The sequence below is a fragment of the Onychostruthus taczanowskii genome, unplaced genomic scaffold (genome assembly GCF_017590055.1).
Source record: "Onychostruthus taczanowskii isolate IOZ18803 unplaced genomic scaffold, ASM1759005v1 scaffold241, whole genome shotgun sequence".
Lineage (NCBI taxonomy): Eukaryota > Metazoa > Chordata > Aves > Passeriformes > Passeridae > Onychostruthus > Onychostruthus taczanowskii.
In genome coordinates, this window is record NW_024499696.1 from 23,473 (window position 1) to 45,133 (window position 21,661).

At 50.3% G+C, this 21,661-nt stretch overlaps 1 protein-coding gene across 2 annotated transcripts; it reads right to left on the reverse strand.

The window, feature by feature from the left end:
- Nucleotides 1-969: 969 nt before the first annotated feature.
- COL6A2 (collagen type VI alpha 2 chain) lies at nucleotides 970-21,284 on the reverse strand. 2 transcript variants are annotated; one of them, XM_041406118.1, is made up of 27 exons: nucleotides 21,155-21,284; nucleotides 19,874-20,472; nucleotides 19,383-19,403; nucleotides 18,657-18,722; nucleotides 18,194-18,247; nucleotides 18,068-18,112; nucleotides 17,867-17,893; nucleotides 17,519-17,545; nucleotides 17,357-17,401; nucleotides 16,036-16,089; nucleotides 15,570-15,632; nucleotides 15,260-15,322; nucleotides 14,686-14,775; nucleotides 13,838-13,900; nucleotides 13,406-13,468; nucleotides 13,219-13,281; nucleotides 12,690-12,752; nucleotides 12,185-12,235; nucleotides 11,777-11,812; nucleotides 11,324-11,386; nucleotides 11,018-11,080; nucleotides 10,789-10,824; nucleotides 10,523-10,568; nucleotides 10,246-10,398; nucleotides 9,622-10,074; nucleotides 9,304-9,342; nucleotides 970-2,357 (listed from the first exon to the last, which is right to left on the reverse strand). In XM_041406118.1, the coding sequence occupies exons 1-27, from the start codon at nucleotides 21,261-21,263 to the stop codon at nucleotides 1,750-1,752; spliced, it is 3,063 nt and encodes a 1,020-aa protein (XP_041262052.1). In that variant the 5' UTR covers nucleotides 21,264-21,284; the 3' UTR covers nucleotides 970-1,749. The 2 variants fall into 2 exon arrangements, with proteins under 2 accessions (XP_041262052.1, XP_041262053.1); XM_041406119.1 differs by lacking the exon at nucleotides 970-2,357 and adding an exon at nucleotides 2,367-6,663.
- Between the last annotated feature and the right edge of the window lie 377 nt (nucleotides 21,285-21,661).

The window sequence follows — 21,661 nt, forward strand, 5'->3', positions numbered from 1 at the left end:
CACTCCTCTCCCTCCCCCTTCCCCCTGGAGCAGTGTTTTGCCTGCTGAGTGATTTTTCTTGTGTGCAAGAGCTTGTAAATAATTTGACCTGGAATCTCCAACTTAATGGACAACATTTCCACCCTCTATCTTCTGGGAGAGCCTGCTGAAAGTCATCACATGTTGTTTTCCAATCTGCTGGTGTCCGTGTGTTTTTTCCTGGGTAATGATGGTGGCTGCTAACATTGATCCCGTAAAACTCCTTACATTTCGTGTGAGCTTTCCCAGGTGTAGCAGAGGGAGTGGCTGGGGGATGCTGTAATTATGTGGGCTGCCATCCTCCATGCCAGGGTAATAATTTATAGGAAAAAGCTCACCATGGCAGAAGGATTCTCCCACAAACAGATGAGGAGCATGAACAGCTGGAAGTGTTCAAGACCAGTGCTTGGAGCAATCTGTGTCCCTGCCCATGGCAGGAGGAGTGGAATGAGATGATCTTTCAGTTCCCTCCCAACCCAAACCATTCTGTGATTCCATGATTATCTGGATTTGCCAGCTTGAAACCAGGAGAATCAGCTGCTCACTAAAAAAAAATTTTTAAAATCCCCACTGTTGCAGCCCAAATTGCTGCTAGTAAAGTCCAGGGTAAGGAAGCAAAAAGGGCCTTTGCATAATATCCACAGATGTTTAATTCAGCAGCGTGGTAACATGTTCAGGTCCCAGGCACGCACATGTGGGGGGGTCCAGGTTTCTCTCTCCCCTGGGGCCCGGGGGCACCCTGGTCTCGGGCAGTACCAAGATGAGGACCAATCAGGGAATACGGAGGGGAGTGGCTCAAGGACACAGAAATAGACACAGGAACAGAGGAAGGAGCCAATGGGTCTTATCGGCGTTTTGAGGGAAGCTTCTTGTGTCTCCCTAACCTAGAGGATCCCCCCCAGCGTCTCCACACCCCACAACTATGGAAAAAAAAAAGAGGCTTTTTCAGGATAGGTTGGAAAAGGTTTGTTTATTTTTGCAGACAGCACAATTCGAGTTCAAATCTGGGCATTGCTGAGCAGATGCTGGTGGGAGGAAGGTACCATGGATGCTTTGAGCATACTGGGATGACTGGGAGGCAGCTCTGGTGGCTGTCCAGTATTTTGTTGATGCTGGGAGTCATGCTGCCCCTCTCAACTGAGATTCTGAGTGCAGTAATAGATGAGCAGGTTCTGATGAAGGGCAGAATAACAGAAGGAATCAAGGCAGGTATGGCCCACAGGAAAATAACGATCTTAGAGATGATTTGCAAAATTTAAGACAGATATATCCCCCAAAGGAGCATCTGTGGAAGGCAGCAAAACCTCTCACTCCATCCCACTGTTCACAGAAAGGAGGGGCAAGAGGCACTGAGAGATATTGAGAGTTTGAGTTATTCATTGGTCCTGCTAGACTGGAAAGGTTTTTTGCATCTCTGATAAGTCCTCCTAGGATTACAGTACGTACACAAGTCATGGCTTGGTGTGTGCAAGGCTTGGTGTGTGCAAAGCTTTACAGAAGTACTTCATATGGCTCTGTATCCTGCTTTGATCTGGGTTTTAATTAGCACCATAAATGTAAGATACATGACTTCATCATGAAAATCAATAAAGAGCACTGGATTTTGGCTAGAAAGGAGGACCTAGAGGGCAAGTCTTCAGGGCTAGCAACCATACAGGGGGAAGAAAATACAACAGGTAATATCAGGGGTGTGTATATCAGTGAGAGAAGGATTGTGAGTGTGCCCTTCTTTTAACAAATCCACCGAATGAACCTGTCAAAGAAGCTGGGCTGGGAGAGGCTGTCATAGTCCTTCTCCCGGAAGATGGCTGCCCGGTCCCCAAGGCCAAGCTTCAGCAGGACATCCATGTCCACATCGCTCCCCAGAGCCACCACCGTGGGCATGACATCTTGCTTCTTCATGGAGTTGATGGCCTCCTCCAGGTTCTTGCTTCCCGTGATGCCGTCGGTGATGAAGACGAAGGAGAGCTCAGCATTGCGCCGGGCAAGTCGCTGCCCATTGCCTGGGCTGAGCACAATGTTGTTGATGGCGTGGATGATGGCTGACCCAATGTTGGAGGATGAGTCCAGGTACTTGATCTGTGCCAGGGCGTCAGAGATCTCGGTGAGGTTGTGGGTCAGCGGGAAGACCACGTTCTGGTCCCGCTCACTGCCGTATTGCAGCAGCGCGATCCGGGCATTCATGTGGTCGCTGTTGCTCCGGGCCAGTGTCAGCTGCCGGGCCACATCCTCCACGAAGCGGTGGGCACTCTGGAAGTTCTGCTCCCCAATCCTTTCCGAGCCGTCCAGCAAGAAAACGACGTCAACGGGGCGCTGGGTGCACTGGGCTACAGCAAGCTCTGCAGGGGGAAGAAGATGACAGGAGCTGGGAGGATGAGAAGACTAAGGGATAATTTAGGTTGGAGTTGCCTCTGTGCATCCATGTCCAAAGAAGGACCAGCCCAACCCCACTACCAAAGCCTGTCTTTACAGCTTGAAATGTAGGAGGTTTGCTTTTGATGCCCTCAGCTACTTAGCATTTAATGAATGTTAACTGTGGGACCGACCCTTGTGAAGTTAGACAGGTCTGTGCATTTCAGTCCCAGAATTATGCCCACTGCCCTACATCAATTTCCAGCTCTTATTTGTGAAAGGAATATCCAGAGATTAATGGCAAGCAGCACCTGAAAACCTCTCAGTTACCTCGGGAGAGTGGTTTACTGTCATAAAATCATAGAATCAGAGAATCACAGAATGCTTTGGGTTGGAGGGAACCTTAAGGTTCATCTTGTTCCTACCCCCTGCCGTGGGCAGGGACACCTTCCAGTAGACCAGGTTGCTCCAAGCCCAGTCTAACCATATAGAATATATGAATATATGCAGTGAATAAAAACAAAAAGGAGAAGAAAGTAGCTATCTTTTGAGTCAGCTGATAGGAACCATTATTTTCTCCCTTTTCTGTAGTTATGTGCATTGCATTTAGTGTTCCTCTGAGTTCCTCCTGAGCTGACAGCAGGACAATGCCCATAGCAGTCTCCAGCAGTTCTGTGGGTCTGAGACTGAATCTTAAAAGGGTGAAGTCCCGAAGATACTGCCATGTTTTGTTGCATCCCTGGCAAAGAATAGGAACTTCTGGAGCAGCCCCACCTTGAGCATCCATTTCTGGCAACAAGGGGTAACCTTGGCCATAGGAGTGTAACGTTAGATTGAATTTCCACACTATGAGCAAATACAGCCTGACAAAGAGCTTCCCTGGTGCTGAACAGTGCTTGTGCCTGGGTTCGGCACAGAACTGGGGAATCACAGAATCTGAATGATTAGAAAAGCCCTCTGAGATCCTCAAGTCTGACCATTAACTCAGGACTATTATGTTAATCCCTAAACCATATCCCTAAGCACCACATCACGTTTTTTGAACACTTTCTTGGATGATGACTCTACTGTTTACCTGGGCAGCCTTTTTCAGTGCCTGAGCACCCTTTCAGTGAAGAAATTTCCCCTAATATCCAATCTAAATCTCCCCTGGTGCAACCTGAGACCATTTCCTTTTGTCCTCTCACTTGTTACCTCCCCTCTTTTAAAGCAATAAAGGCACATACTCACCTCTGCCCAAACTTCTGCGAGAAATGTTGTGTAAAGGCACGTTGATGCTGCAGTTCCTGGTATGCAGGCACTGCTGCTGCAAGGATACCTTGCCTTGGCAGCACCTGCACTCCTGGTCCTCACCTGCTCTGAGCAGCCATGGAGGAGGAAAGGCAGGAAGGAATCCCCCTTGCAACCACACAGCCCAACACCTATGTGAGGGTCTCTGAAAGCAGGTGGGAGCAGCGGCTGTGTGTCATGTTGGGGCAGTGTTAACAGCCTCCCCCAAGGCCTGCCCACATGTTTTTTAAGACGACAAGAAAGCCTGAAGAACTCCTGGCTAAGCAGAGGGCAGCATCACTCAATGGAGCTTCAGCGAGAGCGTAGTGCACATCTGATAGGAGCATTCCCCAGGCTCACTGCTCAGCCCTCACAGCTGGAGAAGGCTGCCTTCCAGTGTTTGATAAGGTGCCTTTACATGAGTTATCCCAAGGGAATCTGAGGCAGCAAAGCCTTGGGTTTGTCCTGTTCAGTGTCAGGCTCTGGTTGCAGCTTGTTCGCGTTTCTGAGAGGCTGAGGACCTGAGCACCCTTTCCTACAGCAAGATTCTCATTCTAACTGGAAGAGAAACTCTCAAAGGCACCACCATTAATTAGGCAAACCAATGCCGTCATGCTTTTAACTGGTGCATTGGTCTTTTTCATGTGGATCATGAATGCCTGTGGCTCACAGCTGAGGATGTCTAACAAAGGCAACACAAATAATCGGAAATATCATTGATTTTTCTGCCATTAGTGTGTGCAGAGCAACCCCACCCATTCACATCACCTTCCTGTTTCTTCTAAAACCTGAGGAACTTGTATTTCCTCTATTCTTACCCAGTGTTGACAGTGGAGATGAAAGTGAGGTGGGGACTGATGTCCCAGACCTTTTTTGGGGTTTCCCCCCTTCCCAGCCCCTCCTGTCTTTGGGAAGGCGTGGACCATCCTTTACACAGCTCCTTATCTGTCTTTACTTTGCCCAAGAGCTTCACTGAAGGAACTGCTACTGTGATGAAATCCATCTGGTTTTATCAGAGGGATTAGCTAGGATTATGCTCAAAAAAACACTCCTTCACCCATTTGCCTCTAACAAGAACAAGCACAAATACTCCTCGTGCAAAGAGAAGTTTTCTCCCTCTCCCCACCTCTAAAGGGCTGAGGTAAAAAACTTTGTTTCTAATGTTTTTCTAGGAATAAATGGTCACTGTGTGATGAAATTAAATGAAATCAACACCCCCTTAGCTGAAATCTTCCCCAATCCTCTCTTTGTTTGTCAAAATGTCCCAGCCCTGAGATCTTATCGAATCAGTGATTTTTGGGAGCTTTTCCTCTGCCATCATGGCTGAAGCAGCTTAACTACTCTGAGTTCAGTTCTGCATCCCAGCAGGCTAAGTGACACTAATTTTGCAGTAAAAAATCAAAAGAGAATAGGGAGTTTGGCTTTGCACAGACTATCCGGAATATGTGAATTATGACCAGAGTAGGGCAGAGACTGATCTTTTTGCTTTCACCTAAAACACAGAGCACATCATGGAAAGCCCTCAGAACTCTTTTCCCTCAATTCTGCACTGACAGCAGTAGAGTTTCTGAGCAACTTGTCCCTGGGAGGAAAAAGTGCCGAAACCTTGGGGGAGCACTGCAGTAAGTGCAAAGCGGGCAATTCCAATGGCTGAGCTTGGCAGTAGCTCCACTTTTTAAACCTGGAAATATTCAGGTGTAACAGCCACATTCCTGAAGATGGCACATCTCCCTTCTGCCCATTAAATATGACATTTGATCAGTGTACTTTATTGCAATAATACCATGTCAGTCAGAGTAAGCGCTTCTACTCCTGTATCTGCACACAAAATCCCACTACCTCTAAACAGACCTTGAGAGCAGTAAAACTGGAGGTGGGAATGGCACTGGCCTGCCTGACTTTATGCAACCAGGGGTAGCTGAGCGGATGGAGATACCAGATCTTTTCTAAACACACATACCTGCAGTGCAGGTGGTGGCTCTACGGTCTCTGAGCCAAAGCAGCACTGGGTGTCGATTGAGTAGGCTCTGCTACATCAAGCTTGCTTTTAAGCAACTCACATCAGTCAAGGAGTTTTGCTTTGGACCACCTGGCCCCATGTGACAGAATGTCTGGGGTTTGTATATGGACAGGTACATGTTGTGGATTATGACAGAGGAAACACAAATGTACAAGCACAGAAAAAGGCCAGGGGAGCCCACAAAGCTTATGAGAGAAGCACTGCCCAGGTGACAGCACTCCCTATAGAAAAGGAGGGTTGCTCCCTCTCCCATCGTGCTTGCTCCTTCCCTCCACATCCCCAGCTGCCACAAGGGGTTCCACAGAGGCACTGTGGTGAGCAGGGATGCACCTTGCTTAGTCAGCCTTGCAGGACCCAGAGAGAGCCTGCGGTAACTGAGAGAGAGGATGCAGAAGATGCTTTGGAGGAGGTCTGCAAGGACACATGCAGGAAGGTGTAGGGAAAATGTATCATTAGGCTCTTGGCAAAAAAGCAGCAGGCAAAGCAAGAGCATTCCTTGATATTGCTGGGGAAAGCCATCATGGTGGCCAAGCTGGAGGGAACTACTCTTTGTGTCCTGTCCCCAGCTGAGTGCAACCAAGCCATTCCACTGCCTCTGTCTCTCCTGAACTAAAAGCGTCTTCCCCTAAGCTGTCCCCTCTGCCACACAGGAGCAATGAGTTTCACCTCCACTCAGCCTCCACCTCCGTGTGACCCACAAGAGAGGTCTCAGCACAGCCCTAGTACAGTCTCTGGGTCCCCCACAATCTCACTGTGCACCATTTTGAAGGTGTCAATGAACAAGTCCATCCACTCTTGCCGCTCATTTCCAGTGGCAAACTTGGCTTTTTCGGCAGTAAAGGCCAAAGTGGCCACCAGCTGCGTGTACATGCTGGGGTCCTGGGATTCCCGCGTGGAGTTTAGGAACTGGGCGATCGAGTGTATGGTGCTGGGGAAATCTATGTTGACTCCCTCTTCCATGGGGCGGAAAATAAGTGGGTTTACACTCCCAGGGTTCCTGTCATCTGCAAGTGAGCGTCAAAAGAATATTTTCAGGGCTTGCTAGCAATGGCTGCATCTCTGAAACCTACCTGGCTTCCCTACTTGCACTGCACCAGAGAAGAACAGAGCTAATGAGGACAGGAAAGTAAAGACCAAAGCCAGATTTTAAATCTTTCTGCCATTTGTGTCTAAGGAACCATGAGATTTGCCCTGAAATCTTTCATACATCAATATGAGTGACTCCAGCAAATTACACAGAACCACAGTTCCTACTGATAGACACGATGGAGAAGGAGGAGTGCTCAGGAAAAAGACCACTTCCTTCTGCAGATGGGATTCACCCATCATGTAGCTTAGGACTGTGCTATGTGCAAACTGCCCACATGACGCTGTAAGGCAGAAACACATCTAAGGGACAGCATTATGTGACCTCCTTGCCTGGCCCTCAGCGTCAGGGCAGTAACTGCAGTCAAAGCCATGTGGTGTCTGGGCTTGTCAGAACTCTAAGAGCCTCTGTCTGCACCTGGCTGTGCATTTAACTGTGAATTTCACTCTGAATAAAACCTCAAAGCTCAAAGCAAAGCCTTTTGCATCAGTTAGCAAAAGCCTCTCAGGACGTCATGCGGTTTCTATGAAGCAAGTGATTAGTTCAGATTTGCTCAGTGTTCAACCCTCCAGCATCCTGTTAGCACAGCAGTAACTGATGAGAGACAAGGGGCTGTGCTGAAATGGGAAAATCTCAGGTAAAGCCCTGAGGCAGCATGGGGGGACGACAGGCTCTATGTGGTACCTGCCCTTGCCTGTGCTCTGCTGGCATTACCCAGGCTGGTAATGCTGGGGCAATTGATTTGCCCCTCCAAGTGTCAGAACCACCATGCTGAGCCATGGGGCCCAGAACGGGGCTGGTTTAGCTGCCTCCCTGACCTGCCTGTCTGGCCAGTCCACAACACATGCATTGGATGTGCACTGGCTCACTCACACTCCCTCCGAAGGACACCGTCTCCAACCAGAGGAACTGCATGGGAATTGGCACGAGCTCATGGGATGCTCTGAAAGAACCAGAGAAGCCCCGGGCCTTGTCATGTGCCTTATGTCCCATCCCACCCAACATGTTCCCTTGCCACTAGGGAAGTGTGACCACTGCACATCCTTCTAAACATTGCAGCATGGACCAGCCAGTGCAGTGGGTGGGAGGCTCCTTGCCCAAAGACTCCTGAACCTATTACTTAAAATTTCATCTACCAGATCTAGAACAACTTTTGCCCATGCTGAAAGGGCACTTTGACAGGAGGCCAACCTTACACAGCCACATCACACTACCTGCCAAGTTCTCAGGGTCTTGCCTGCACTTAGCCTGGTTTGTGTATGGCATGGCTTAAGGGATTCACTAAAGAGGGAACCCCTCAGATGCCTCCTCAAGCCATTTCTGTTCTGGTCCCCCGGGCTGCCAGACACCAGTGAACTGTTCTGACCTTGCATCAGGAACAGGAACACCCAACTGAACTATAAGGAAAGGACTGACAACTTTGCCCTGCTTTGCAGGGCTTTGATGGCCCAAGTCCAGGAGAAACAAGTGTGCCACTGCTTGTGTTCCTCAAAAATGGGAAGGCTGCAAAGACCAAAACCTTTGAAGACACCTGAGCAATCATCAGTGTGGCCTGGGTATTTCACCTCCTTGTGCACAGATTTGCAGGCAAAGTTCCTCAAAGGGCACAGCAGAGAACCTCAGCATCACGGTTGCACACTGTGTCCCCGGTATGGCCAGGTACAAATACTCAAAATACCAGCAAGAGATTTTAGACAGGAATAATTATAGATTTTCTCTGGATTTCTGTGCAGCCTGGTACCAGTTTTCCTTTCCTTTGCATGGAAACAAAGGGACTTACTTAAAAATGAAATTTGATATTCTGTATAAGGCTCAGTTGAAGCTGGGGACTGCCACAAAAACATTCATGGTAAGAGAAGAGATAAAAATTGCAGAACAGGCAAAACTGTGGTCTTCTATAAATTTTGTGTATCAGCACAGAGTTCATCTATAGTATTTAAACAGACATTGGGATTCAGATAGACAGGATCTCTAGGAATTTGGGATGCACATCTGCCCCTAACAAGCAAAATGTGAGCCAATAAAGCTACCTTCAGCACACAGAGCACCAGAGTATCCTTACTGTCTTTTCCTTTAATACAACACCCTGAGTTAATTGTTAATTAAATACAGCCAGCATTAGAGAAGACAAAGCTTTAGGTCCACTACATTGTCATTTTCCAGATGATCCTTAAAATCTGCTCTGTCTGTCACTCCCACGGAGCATTCTGCTAAAAAGGTCATGTGAGTGGGTGTTAGCAAGGAGATTTTTGCCTTGAGTTTGGAGGTCAAAACCTGGTGGCTCCCAGGAATTCGGATGGGGAGAATTATCAGGGATGAGCCATGCTGGTGCACTCACACAGTGCACACGTACCTACCTGTGCAGAGAACTCAGAGACAGGAAAAGAGCAGGAGATGAAACCCTGGAGCCTCTCTTCACGTAAAGTAACACTATTTCCCAAACTCCTGCCTTCCAAAGGGATTGAACAGGGTTACACACCCCTCTCCTACTCCTGATCGTCATGCAGTCTCCCCCCAGAGTATGTGCAAATGGCATGAAGCTACTTGTAATGTTTACCTGTCTGACAGGGCAGCTCGGGGCAGATGACCTGTGGATCTGGAAGCAAAAGAAACAAGGAAAAAATCAGCCATGTGTTTCCATCCTCTTTCACAGTTTGCACAGTCAGAGTGGCAGGACAAGGTCACTTACAAGGAACACCAAAGGACTGCCCCAAAAGGTTGGTCTGTATCTGAGGAAGGACTCTTAGTTCAGGGCTAAGGCCAGACCCCACTATGGATGACCCAGCTGCTGACCAACTTACTGGGACACATCTCTGCCCCCTTCCCCAAACCCTGGGGCTCAAAACTTCAGCTCCATGCAAAGACAGGGACAGACCTGGGCAGAGCACATCCTCCATCTTGTCAATGAACTCCTCTGCCACTAGGTCTGAGAAGAGCCTCATCTTCTGGACTCGCTGGGGTTCGTTGCAGGCAATGGAGACCAGAGTCTCACTTTGCTCCGGCTGGTCAAACATGTCTCCTATGCCGATGGTGTTGACCACCACATCTCTACCACAAAGAGCCCCGAGGTTCTTGTCGTCATCCCGCGGGTCGTAGCGCCCATCTGTGATCACCACAGCGAACACTTGGGCTTTCTTTCTCCTGCTTTCCTTGATGAGCTTGTTGTAGGCAAACTGAAGGGCAGATGGTGTCCAGGTGCCTCCAGCGATCCACTCCAGGCGCTTCACTGCTTCCTTGAAGCTCGACAGAGAATCAATGCGCTCATCATCAAGCTTGATGGCTTCAAAAGTCCCCTCGTGACTGTACTGTACCACCCCAACACGGGCACCTGCCAAAAAAGTGTCACATTACTTGGCTTTGCATCACTGGGAAAAAGTGGAGAGAGTCAAAGAGCTGCCCAATTGGTCTGAAAAGACGTGGAAAATTACCATTGAGGTTGAAAGGATCCAAGACCCTTTTCTTTTCCCCATGCCCCACTGTGCCCCCAGAGAGTCCAGACCTGTCTGTGACTTGGGGTCCTTGGCAATGGAGCCCAGCCTGCTGACCACGTTGATGACAAAATTCTTCTCCAGGGTGAAGTTGGTGTAGCCGATACTCTCGGAGCTGTCTATAACGAACATGATGTCCAGGGCACCACAGCGCTTCTCACAGTCTGGGGAGAGGGACAGAGGGAAGGAAACACAGGGTCAGTGATGCTGGGAACCTTCTGGTGACCTCCTGTCACAATCCCTCATGTGGTTGTTCCCCTTCCCTGGGGAGAGGTGATGTCAGCTCACCACAGCATCCACATGTCTCTCGCACGTAAGTCATCACGTCGCAGTCCTGCCAGGAAAGGGGTGCAGTGTGAATACTTCCCTCTAAAGCAAAGGCTCCCCTTTCCGTTCCCACCCAGACAGCCCTCTCCCTCTTTCCCTGGCTCCCATGGGAAGCCACAGGCCACCTGTGCCAGGTAGCAGCAGGACGTGATGTCCTGTTTTGTTCTTAGGCTGTGCACGGAAAAGCCACGATTGCCCTAGGAAGAAGAGTAGCAGGGGTTACTTACAGTCAGACCAGGATCTCCTGGTGGGCCAGTGATCCCCTGTAAGAAGAGCACAGGGATTTCAGGCACAGTTTTCCCAAGAGTTCTTTTTCTGGGAACTAGATGTCAGAGCCATAAAAAATGTGGCTTTTTGCAGAAGGGGAGGGAGAAGGTCCACTGTGAGCCAGTGGACATATCTGGCAGCTGTGTCCCCTCCAACAGTCTGCTCGGACACAATGCAATGGGACTGTACCTCAGGGCCTGCTTCACCAGGTGGACCACGCTGTCCAGGCTCTCCTCCTGGGCCAGGATCACCCTGGGGAAGAAGTAAAGAAGAGAAAAATATTTCCTGGGCAATGCTGGTAATGCAGCCTCTGGTGTTCAGGGCCCCTCCTGACCTCCTGGTCACTCCCAGCCCTGCTAAGCACCGTCACCAGCCTGCCACACCTGAGCCTGAGCACAGGGACCAGGCAGAGACCAGCAGTGTCATCCCCAGCACACATGGCAGCAATGTGGGAGGGAGACATTGACCCTGGGGCAGTACAGGGAGTCTGCTTACCGGCTCCCCCTTCTCTCCTTTGGTCCCTTGTACTCCTTTTGGTCCAAGCTCACCTCTTCCTCCCTGCTCGATGGAAGAAGAAACAGTTCCAGCATGGAGCACATCTAGATGTGTTCAGGCAGAGACTCTGCTGCATCACAAACACATGCCTGCCTGGCCTGGGAGAGCATCCTCTAAAACAGCAGCCCAGAGCACAGCAAACAGTGTTTTTACAGGCATTAACAAAAAAAAAAAAAAAAAAAAAAAAAAAGTTCTGCAACACGTTTTTCATATTACATGATTTCAAAAGGAGATGGGCTTGGGAGATATAATCAGGCTCCAGCTGCCAGGAACATCCAAGGTAGTTGCTGGCAGAGCTGGCTCCTTAGTCATTACTCCAGAGGGCTGGGAGACAACTCCTTGGCATTCCAGTCAGTAAAAAAAAAAACAGTTGATGGAGACAAGCACACTCACCTTGGGTCCTGGCTGCCCCTTCTCACCCTTGTCACCCTGCAAAATGAGAGGAGGAAGAGGTTAGCAGCTGTCCAGGACTGGCCCCACACTGTGCACCAGTATACTCAAAGATTGCAGTGAGGGGCAAAAAGCTGAAGAGCAGCTGTAGCTTCAGGCTGATACTTGAGGGACCATCACCATGACTGGAGCTGGAGTTCCCAGCACCTCATGGACTGTGGCCAGGTTCAGTCCTGATGCTGAACCCCCTTTCTCCTTCACAGGCTCCACACATCTGTGACCCTGTGACACATCTGTGCTCACATCTGTGAGCATTTTTCTTCCTCCTTCCCAGTTTTCTCAGTGGGCTAGAATCCAACAGCAACATCCACTCAAACAGATTTTCTCAGGTGCTGGATGAGGAATACGTACCTGAGGTCCTCTGGGTCCAGGGTAGCTAAAGCCAGGCCTGCCTCTGTCACCCTTTGGTAAAAAAAAAAAAAAAAGACTCATGAGATACCAAACCTGGCCCTTCTGACCTGCTTCTGTCTGTGACAGTTACAGCCATTTTCATCTTCTCTGGGTGTGAGACACCACCAGGAGCCAAGGCTTCTGCAGCTGGCCCTGAAGCACTAGAAAGAGCTTTGCAGAGCAAGGATTTGAAAGGTCTTGGGTATGTCATGTGCCAGGGATGCCCCTGAGTTTTCTCAGAGTGAGGAGTGTAATCGGAGCTGTCTCGGTTAGAGAAAGACCTACATCTCTGCCCCATAGGGAGGCTCAGGTCTGATTCTGTTTTTGAGGCACACAAGTTTCTGCCTACTTCTCTCTCTCCCTCTTTTGTTATTTTTTTTCTTTTTTTTTTTTTTTTAATAATAAATAAGTAAATAGGAACACAAACCTGCCTTTCCAAATGTAGAGGTTTATTAATGAGCTTTACCTTTGGTCCTGGTGGTCCAGCATCACCTCTTGGGCCCAAGTCACCAGGGTCCCCACGTGATCCCTGCAGGACAGATTTGGGTAGAAGGCAGGAAGTGAGTGAGGATGTTCCCTGCTGCCCCCTGGCACACAGGGGACTGTGCTGGAGAAACCAGCTCTCAGGATGACGCTGCAGGACCATCTCCCTTGCTGGTGAGTTTACTGTGGCAGTGACTGTCTCAGCAGTGGGGTTCCCATGTCCCATAGAGCCACCTGGATGTCACACCTACTGCCACAGTGGCATGATAAACTAAGCACAGACCCAGGACAAACAGATGCTTCTGGAGTCCCATCCTCTCTCTTTCCCAGTGACCCACCCGCTCCAGAGATCCCTTCCACACTGTCATGGGAACACTCGATTTTTGAGCCTCCCTGAGAGAAGGTCATGCAGGTTCTCCTTGGGAGGGACAGTGCAGGCAGCTTGTGTCAGCAGGGCAAGTTCTCACCACAGAAGGAGGGCATGGTCACACACATGCCCAAGTGTGACTTACTATCCTGCCTGGCTCTCCCACAGCACCCGAAGGGCCTCGGGGTCCTGGTAGTCCTTGTTCTCCCTGCACAGCAAAGAAAGACACAAGAACATGCAGTGCATGAGGAGGAAAGCCAGGCAAGCTGCCCTGGATGGCACCAGTGCTCCCCCTTCCTCCTGGCTGTCATCAAGCCTAGCTCCATGCTTACCCTGGCTCCTTTGTTTCCAACCTCACCAGGCAGGCCACGAGTACCCTCTGGACCAGGATCTCCCTGTGAGAAGGAAAAGATATTCCTGGTCAGGGATGTCTCCAATGCTATCTGTGTGCATGGCAGTGCTCCATGATGCCCTTCCCAAACCTGGTGTTTCTTGGTTTGAAACAGTGTCAGGGCAGTGTGCCCTCTGAATGTGTCTCTCAACCTTGAGGTTTGCTGTCCTTCATCCCCTCTCTGGACCAAACCCTGGAGGAGGAGGCTGTACCTGGTGCCAGTAGCACCGTGGGAGCACAGCACAGTGGGATCTGCATTCCCAGCTCTGGTGCTGCATGGACACTGCATGGCTGGGCTGTAGCACACCACACACACCCCAGTCCTATACATTTGGGGCTTATTTGCAATAATCTGGGAAGTTGCTTCACTCACCCTTTCTCCTATGCCTCCAGGAGAGCCTTTGCTGCCTTTCGTCCCTGGATCTCCACGTCGCCCCTTGGCAGACACAGAAGTCACATAAATGGGGTGAGAGGATGGATGTCACCTGGGCAGTGACCCCTGGCTGTCCTCTCTCCTCCCTCTGGGCCCAAGAGATGTACACCTGCCCCCTAGACAAGTGTGTTCCCAGCAGCAGGGGAGGAGGGATGTCCATGCTTCCTTTTTGGGAAGCAACAGCCAGACTGTTGTTTCACCACAAACATACCTGATTCATTCCCTCTGAGTTAAAGACTATGATTTACTTCCAGCTCATCCAGTGTTGCTTTCCCCACTGGATCTTGCACAAGGGGACAGGCTGGCTGGGTTCTAGCCCCTTGGTGCTGGGGGAGCTGTGCCAGGGATCATCCTCTCCAACCCACTCCCCAGAATTCGCAGTGCCCTATTGTATTAACCTGGGTCTGTGTGACACCACTGATATGTGACACTGCCCTTTTCACAGAGCTCTGCCATAATGACCACCAGAGCCTCTGTGAGATGCTTCAAGGAGCCAGAGGTTTGGGTAACTTGCCAGAGTACAACCAAACTGTCCCTGAGCATCCACAGAGGCTTGGGCTGTGTGGTTATGTGGGAACACAGGATGTTTCTGTAAGGTGAATGGTTAACATCAGGCTTAGGATTGTGGGAGTTCTGCTCTGTGAGGATGGGAGACACAAGGAGGTCAGCATCTGCACATCTTTTGGGATGCACAAAGCAGGACAGGGGAGTTTCTCAGCACTCATCCATTGAACTGCCTCAGGTTCCTGCAGTGTGCCCAATGCCCAGGGATCTATTCAGCCACTTACAGCCTCTCCTTTGGGTCCAGGAGGTCCCACTTCACCTTTCCTTCCCTTGGTTCCAGCAGGCCCTTGAGCTCCAGGGTTGCCTGGAAGTCCCTTGGAGAAGAAAAAGAAATACAGTTTGTTGGAAGAGAGGTCAAGGTGTGCACACACCTTCCATTTTTACCCTGGGTCAAGCAGTCCTCCTCAAGCAGAAATCTGCATGAGCACTCAGGTTCTGCTTCCACACACCTGGCATGCCCACATGGCACTGCCATGGGCAGGGGCTTCAGCCTTGAAGCAGAGTGATCCCGTGTCACCTTCCCTCCATCAGCTGACAACAGGTTTGTCAACTGTTCCTTACAGCATCTGTCCAGTCCTGCCCAAAGCCAGAGGGGCTGTGGCTGCCCCATCCCTGGAAGTGTTCCAGGCCAGCTTGGACAGGGCTTGGAGCAACCTGGGCTAGTGGAAGGTGTCCTTGCCCATGGCAGGGGGTGGGACTGGATGAGCTTTAATGTCCCTTGCAGCCCAAACCATTCTGTGGTTTTATGAACAGACCACAGTAAAACCCTGGAGACATTTGAATGCAGCATGAACCTACCGGGCTTCCTTTTTCTCCTGGGGGCCCCAGGGGTCCACTGCGACCAGGCCGGCCAGTATCCCCCTGAAACAACCAGAGAGGCAATGGTCACTGCCTGCCTCACCAGCACACTGCACCACAAGTAGCCCAAGGAGCAAGGCCAGCAAAGCCCTTCTCTCAGCTCCCTTGCCTGGTGGTGAGATCCAGACCCCAAAGCTCCATAAGCAGTAAAGGATTTAAGATATATATATATAAATACAGGGAATGGAGTTTAGCTGTCCCCACTGGCTGCCTCCGCCCACACCCTGCTGTCTGTCCAGAGCACTTGTACCTTTATGCCTGCATCTCCTCTTTCTCCTTGGTCTCCTGCATCTCCTGGGTAGCCATCAGGGCCCTGGGGAGGGAAATGACAAAGAACCATGCACTTCACATTGGGAACACTTCCATGAAGAATAAATAAAAGAAAACTTTCTAATCAAATAACATTTCTAAGCCAGTGCTTAGAAAGTTGCTCTAGAGGCTAGTTTTTGCTTATTGCTAATGCTGATGAAAGGAGCAATTCCTCCTCCCTGTGTGGAGGGAAGGGAGACTGGGGGCTCCCAGCTTGCTTGTCCACGGAAAGGAGGCACAAAAAAATCAAACTGTGGTCCCCATTCCAGGGATCCCAGGTCTGAGGTCAGATTATACAGCCAGTAGGAAAATGGGCTGGTAACCTCTCACTGGCCATCCTTCTACCTATCTACCTCACTCAGCAGCTACATGACTGCTGTGCTGGTGAAAGAGTAAAGCATTCCTACCTTGTCACCAGGGTCACCCTTGCATCCTGGTGGTCCAATTCTCCCCAGCCTGCCCTGGAGAGATTACATTCAAAAGGAAAAGACTGAGAAGTTATAGGTGGCTGAAGGGAAAACACAGCTTTTCTTGCTGACAGTTAATAATGTTAGCATCATCTGCTGACCTTATCTGTCAACAGCTAGAGAATAAATAGCAAGTGTATTCCTTGAACAGGGAGAAAAGTGGAGAAGAAGAAAGGAGACTAAAGGAAATCAGGCAGGCTCATCCCATGAATGTACACTGAGAGATGGGAATGTCCCTTGAGGGTGGGTTTGGTGGTCACTCATGTTCAGGGTTGTGCTGCTCCTCTCTTATGCCTCTCCCGTCAGAGTGCAGCAACCACTCTGCCTGACAGACGCCGTGAGAGAAGGGACTGCCTTGCTCTGTGTCCCAAAACAGCTCTGTCACTGAGACAGCGCAGTGCTGAGTGTGCTGAGACAGCTCTGGGACAGAGGCTGGGGGGAGCTGAAGGGCTTTAGTGTTTCTAGAGTGGGGAGGACTGAAGGATGTTTTAGAGCTTCAGCAGCACTGTTACTACCCACACATACACTGGGGGCCGGGTATAGGAAACTGTGCAAAGCCAGAGTGTGCTGGCCAGTGGACAAAGCCAGGGACTTTGAATTTGTCTTTAGGGCTTTAATACTAAATACAAGCTGTGGTTTAGAGATGAAGTGACAAACTGCCCTGAAAACCAAATTTCTGCGAAGCTTTCTGTGTCTGTGTCCTGTAGGGCTCACTAACATCCAGGATAAGGTATCTACACCCAAATTATATGGCCTTATCACCTTCTCAGCAGGAGCACAGACTGGGTCACACATCCAGGTCCTGCAGAGAGCTTGCTGACCGAGGGACAGCGCTTAATGGCATGGAGCTGTGTGGGGGATTTAGGCTGGATATTAGGAAAAGGTTTTTCCCCCAGAGGGTGGGGGTTCACTGGACAGGCTCCCCAGGCCCCAGTCCTGCCACAGCTCAAGGAGAGTTTGGACAACCTCCCAGGCACAGGGTGGGATTGTGGGGGTGTCCTGTGTGAACTGGACTTGATCTTTGTGGGTGGGTCCCTTCCAACTCAGCATATTCTGAGATTCATTCCTGCAACCTGAATTACTTCACACATTTCTACAGGACATGCAGAATAATGTACAGATAAGTTCACAGGAACCTCAGGTGGAACAGAAAGCCAGCATGACGGAGAGAAGAAACTGAACAGCCTGTGGGGATGAGAGAGGGTAAAGAAACGGAACAGCAGCAGCGACATTACGGGGTGCTCCCAGTGCTCCCAGTTACCTTCTGTCCATCTGTGCCATTCCTTCCTGCCAAGCCCGGGGCACCCTGCGATCATGCAAAAAAAAAAAAAAAAAAAAAAAAAAAAAGGAGGGATCTATTAACACACAGTCCAAGGGTTTGGGGGTTGGAAATATGTGCAAGTTAGAAAATGTTCTTTCTTACCCTCCGTCCATCAGATCCAATTTCTCCCTGGGAGCAGAAGAGGACAGGAAGTCAGACATTGCCTGCATCCCCCACCACCCCGCCCCCCACTTCAGTCCCCATCCCCACCACCTGCCTCTCGCCCTCCATTTGCATCCTAAACCCATTCCCGCTTCACCAGACAGTGATCAAAGCCTGAAGGAGGAGACAGGCTTTGCAATGCCCTTGGAAATCCCTCCCCAGGTCAACAATTACATTAATATGTTAATAGGGTTGCTACCCTTCCCCATCACAGCTAATCTCTGTGCATCAGAAAGGAGCGTGGTCCCTGCCAAGTGCCAGCCAGCCCTTCAGTCTCTTGTTTCTCACCTTCTCTCCTTTCAGTCCTGGGACACCCTGGACAAAGAAAAAAACAAAAATCCCTGTGTTAGTGCCTGGACAGTCAGCAGGAGCTGAGTACAGGGGTCTGGTGTGGGAAATGGGCAGGTGTGAGGGAGAAGCAAAGCTCCCCTGGCTTTACCAAAAATCAGGGAATGCAAAGAGCTCAGCCATCAGCTATGTGATTCTCACCTTGGGACCAGGGTATCCAATAGGACCTTCAATACCCGGGTCACCCTTCGGGGAGGAAGGCAGGGAGAGTTAGCCTCAGGTCATCAGAGATGTAGCAAACTGAAGGGAGGGTTTTCCACAACTCACCTGTCGTCCCTTCAGCCCGGGGGAACCTGGCTCACCCATGTTCCCCTTTGCACCCTAAAGAAAGGAAAAACCCAGCATAAGTACAGGCTTGGTGCTGACTGAGAAAATGGCAGTTTCTAGGAGATCAGAGCACACAGAGCTGGAACAGGAGAGTGGGACACCCTTGTGCATGTGAGAGCTCTGCTCTGAGAGTGGGGAACTCAGTGGCAACTGCTGCCTCAGTCCTGGTGTCCTCAGGTGCTCCGGTGTCTCTCTGCATGGCTGGCAGTGCATCAGCCTCGGCACAGACATGGGCACACCAGTGCTGGCTGTGTCTCCCAGGGCCAAGACAGATGCTGGGGGGTATTTCCCACCTGGGTGCTACCTGAGAAGGCAGCTGAGATGAGGTGAGGTCTAGGGCATCCTGCAGTGGTTGCGGCAGGCAGGGGCATTATTGCCTTTTCCACAGCTAAGAGTAACTTACCTTCTGCCCTCGGTATCCCTTGGGACCAGGTGGCCCTGCAATCTCCAGGCAGCTCATCTTGTAGCACTGAAATACAAGAAATTAAACTGAGGTACTGACAGTGTGCATCCCAAACTCAGCTTAGCTCTGCACCCACAGCTTTCCACATGCCTCTCTCCATCAGCTCAGGGCTTGAAGCAGCAACAGGGTCAGGGCTGAAGCAGCAACGAGCACACAAAGAAGTGCTGCCCGTAAATTAAGAGTGGAAAGTTGCCATGAGCATGTTCATTATAGCTTGGCTCTAGGCCTAGACTGGAAGAACAAGACTGCCAAGTGTTAGAGGTAGTGGGGGCTTGCTCATCTGCGGTCATCATGGGACTGGCATGTTCTTTGGAGCACCCCCTGCACAACCTCTGTGTGCCAAAGCCTGCCCCTGTGGTACCAGCAGGGCAGGAGATTCAGCAGGGGCTGAAGCAGGAGGCACTTATGTAATGTGTCTACAAAGTGAAGAAACGAGTCTATTCTATAGACCAGAACCACTGCAGGTGAGGGGGAGACAGGGAGTGAGTCCAGTGTACCATTAGAACCCCTGGATAAGGGAATGTGTCTCTAGACTCTGGCCTGATCCACAGGAGGGCAGGGACCCATCCCACGCATGTCCATGTTCTGAGGTGTGAGCTGGTCTGCTCTAACTGGGGCAAATTAAACCTGTCATGTGGCAAAGGCACAGAGATGCTGCTCACTCACCTCGCCATAGGCTTCATGTTTCTGCAAAGGAGAGAACAGGAGGAAGAAGATTAGTTAAGGTGCTCAGTCCCACCGGGGAGACAGCAGCTCACACTTGGAAGGGAGCGTGGTGGTAAGGGAGAAGAGGTGGTAAAGGACTCCTGACTGTAAAGACCTCTGGAGAGGCCCTGATTAACAGCGCCTCACAGCTGGAGTCTCAAAGACCATAGTGATGGTGAGCACGTGTCTCAGCGTGGCACACTCTTCCACATGCCCCTGGATGGGGAGCAGGCCAGGGTATGGCCTGGTCTTCAGCAAGAGCCAGGACTAGGATGGCAGCCTGCCCAGACGTGCTGGGAAATGGAGACACAAACCAAAGCGTCCTGGCTAAGTACCAGAAAAAGGCTCCACTTTCCCTATGAGAGGTTATCTCCAAAACCCGACAGAAGGGAAAGCATCCCCCATCTGTGAACTGCTCCTCCTGTGCCCCCTGTTCCCTTCCTTGCACCTACCATAGCCTGGATGATCCTGTCAATGGTGTTGACATCGATCTCCAGGGTGTCCCTCTGGGTGATGGCGTAGTTGTTGCGGTACAGCTCGTGCGGCAGGTTGGCGATCTCTCGCAGACCCTGCTCATACACCTTCTCACTGGGGGCCACCGCGAACAGCTTGATGCCCGTGTCTCGTGCCCTCTCAGCCTGCATCTTCATCCCCCCACAGGGGCTGCCCGTTACATGGCCGTCGGTGATGACCACCGCGAAGTTCACGCCGTTGGCCATCTGGGTCTGGATCTGCTGGGTCATATTGGAGATGGCACAGTCCGTGAAGGTGCCCCGGCCCAGGTAATTGATGGCAGACAGCCTGGGCAGGTAAATGTCTTTGCTGCTTGTTAAAGGGCTGTAAATTTCTACCACGTCTGAGTAATGGAGCCCACCAAACTGCCAGGTGATGTAGACTTGGTTCTGGTAGAGCTCACTCTCCAGTTTATCGATGAACATGGGGATGAACCTCTTTATTTGGTCCACGAGGCTCTGGATGGGCACAGTCTGCAGAGCCACACTCTCGGAGGTGTCAATGATGAAGTAGACATTGATGGGGCAGTTCCTCTTTTCTGCATGGGGACATTTATTCAGACTATATCAGAGCACTTCATGCACCCCCTTTGCTGTCCCCCAGACACCTGGACCAAGTGTGATGCTGGGAAAAGCACAAGTCCCACCTAGCTCTAGAAGTGACACTTGTGTTTGGGTCAGATGGTTCCCCAGTGACCAGGACTTCTAAGATCTGCTATAGAATCACAGAATAATTAAGACTGGAAAAGACCTGTAAGATTATCAAGTCCAACCATTAATCCAGCATATCTCAGTACTAAATCAATCTTGAAAATCTTGCTTTCTTTGGTAAGAGTCAGGCTGGACCCATAAATCACCTCTGCAATGTAACTGAAAAGTGAGGAAATCACCAGATTTAAAGTGAACAATTTTCTGGCATCAGATAGAGAGCTGACTGCTGGAGACTGACCAGTGATTGTTACTGCACCTGCTGGGAGAGACCACCACTGGCAGACCCCAGCTCTTCCATCTCTAGCTCTATGCACTCTAAAGCAAACCTGGAAACGCGATTTTGGGGGGAGGATGATGTTCTCCACAGATGGATTGTTACCACAGGAGTGCAAAGGGCCAGGAGAGGTGGAATGTCCCAGTATCAGTTCCTGGCAAGCAGGTTCTACAAGTGAGCACTGTTATTGTTAAAACTGCTGCCCACAAAGGTGATCGAAATTATTTGGTTAATACCTGCACAGGAGGTAGGACTGACATCTCCAGCATCGACATCAAGCTGAGCGGCGTGGAGAGGAACTAGAGCCACACAGAGGAGAGTGGGAAACAAGGCTTGTCCAAACATCTCAGCAGCTCCTCGGGATATTCAGATGCCTGTGGCAAAACACAGATTACATGCTGCACAATCTCCTGACTCTGCTGGCATGACACAAAGCCAACCAATGCTCCCTGTAAACCCATGGAGTGAAAGGACAAATAAAAAAATAAAAAAAACTCTTGAAGAAATGCACATCTTCAGTGCTCAACCCATCACCACGCCTCCAAGGCCCAACTGCATGTGGGAGTTTATTTTATGCAGGGTTATGACAACTTAAAGCAGCAGAAGAGTTAGAGATCTGGTCTGAAAAGTTCTTAGGAATGTGTTCAAAGGTACATGGGATTCGAAAGGATATTCTCAGGCAACAGTCAAACAACACTTGTCACCATAGTGGAATATGGAGGAAGGGGAGATGCTCACCTTTG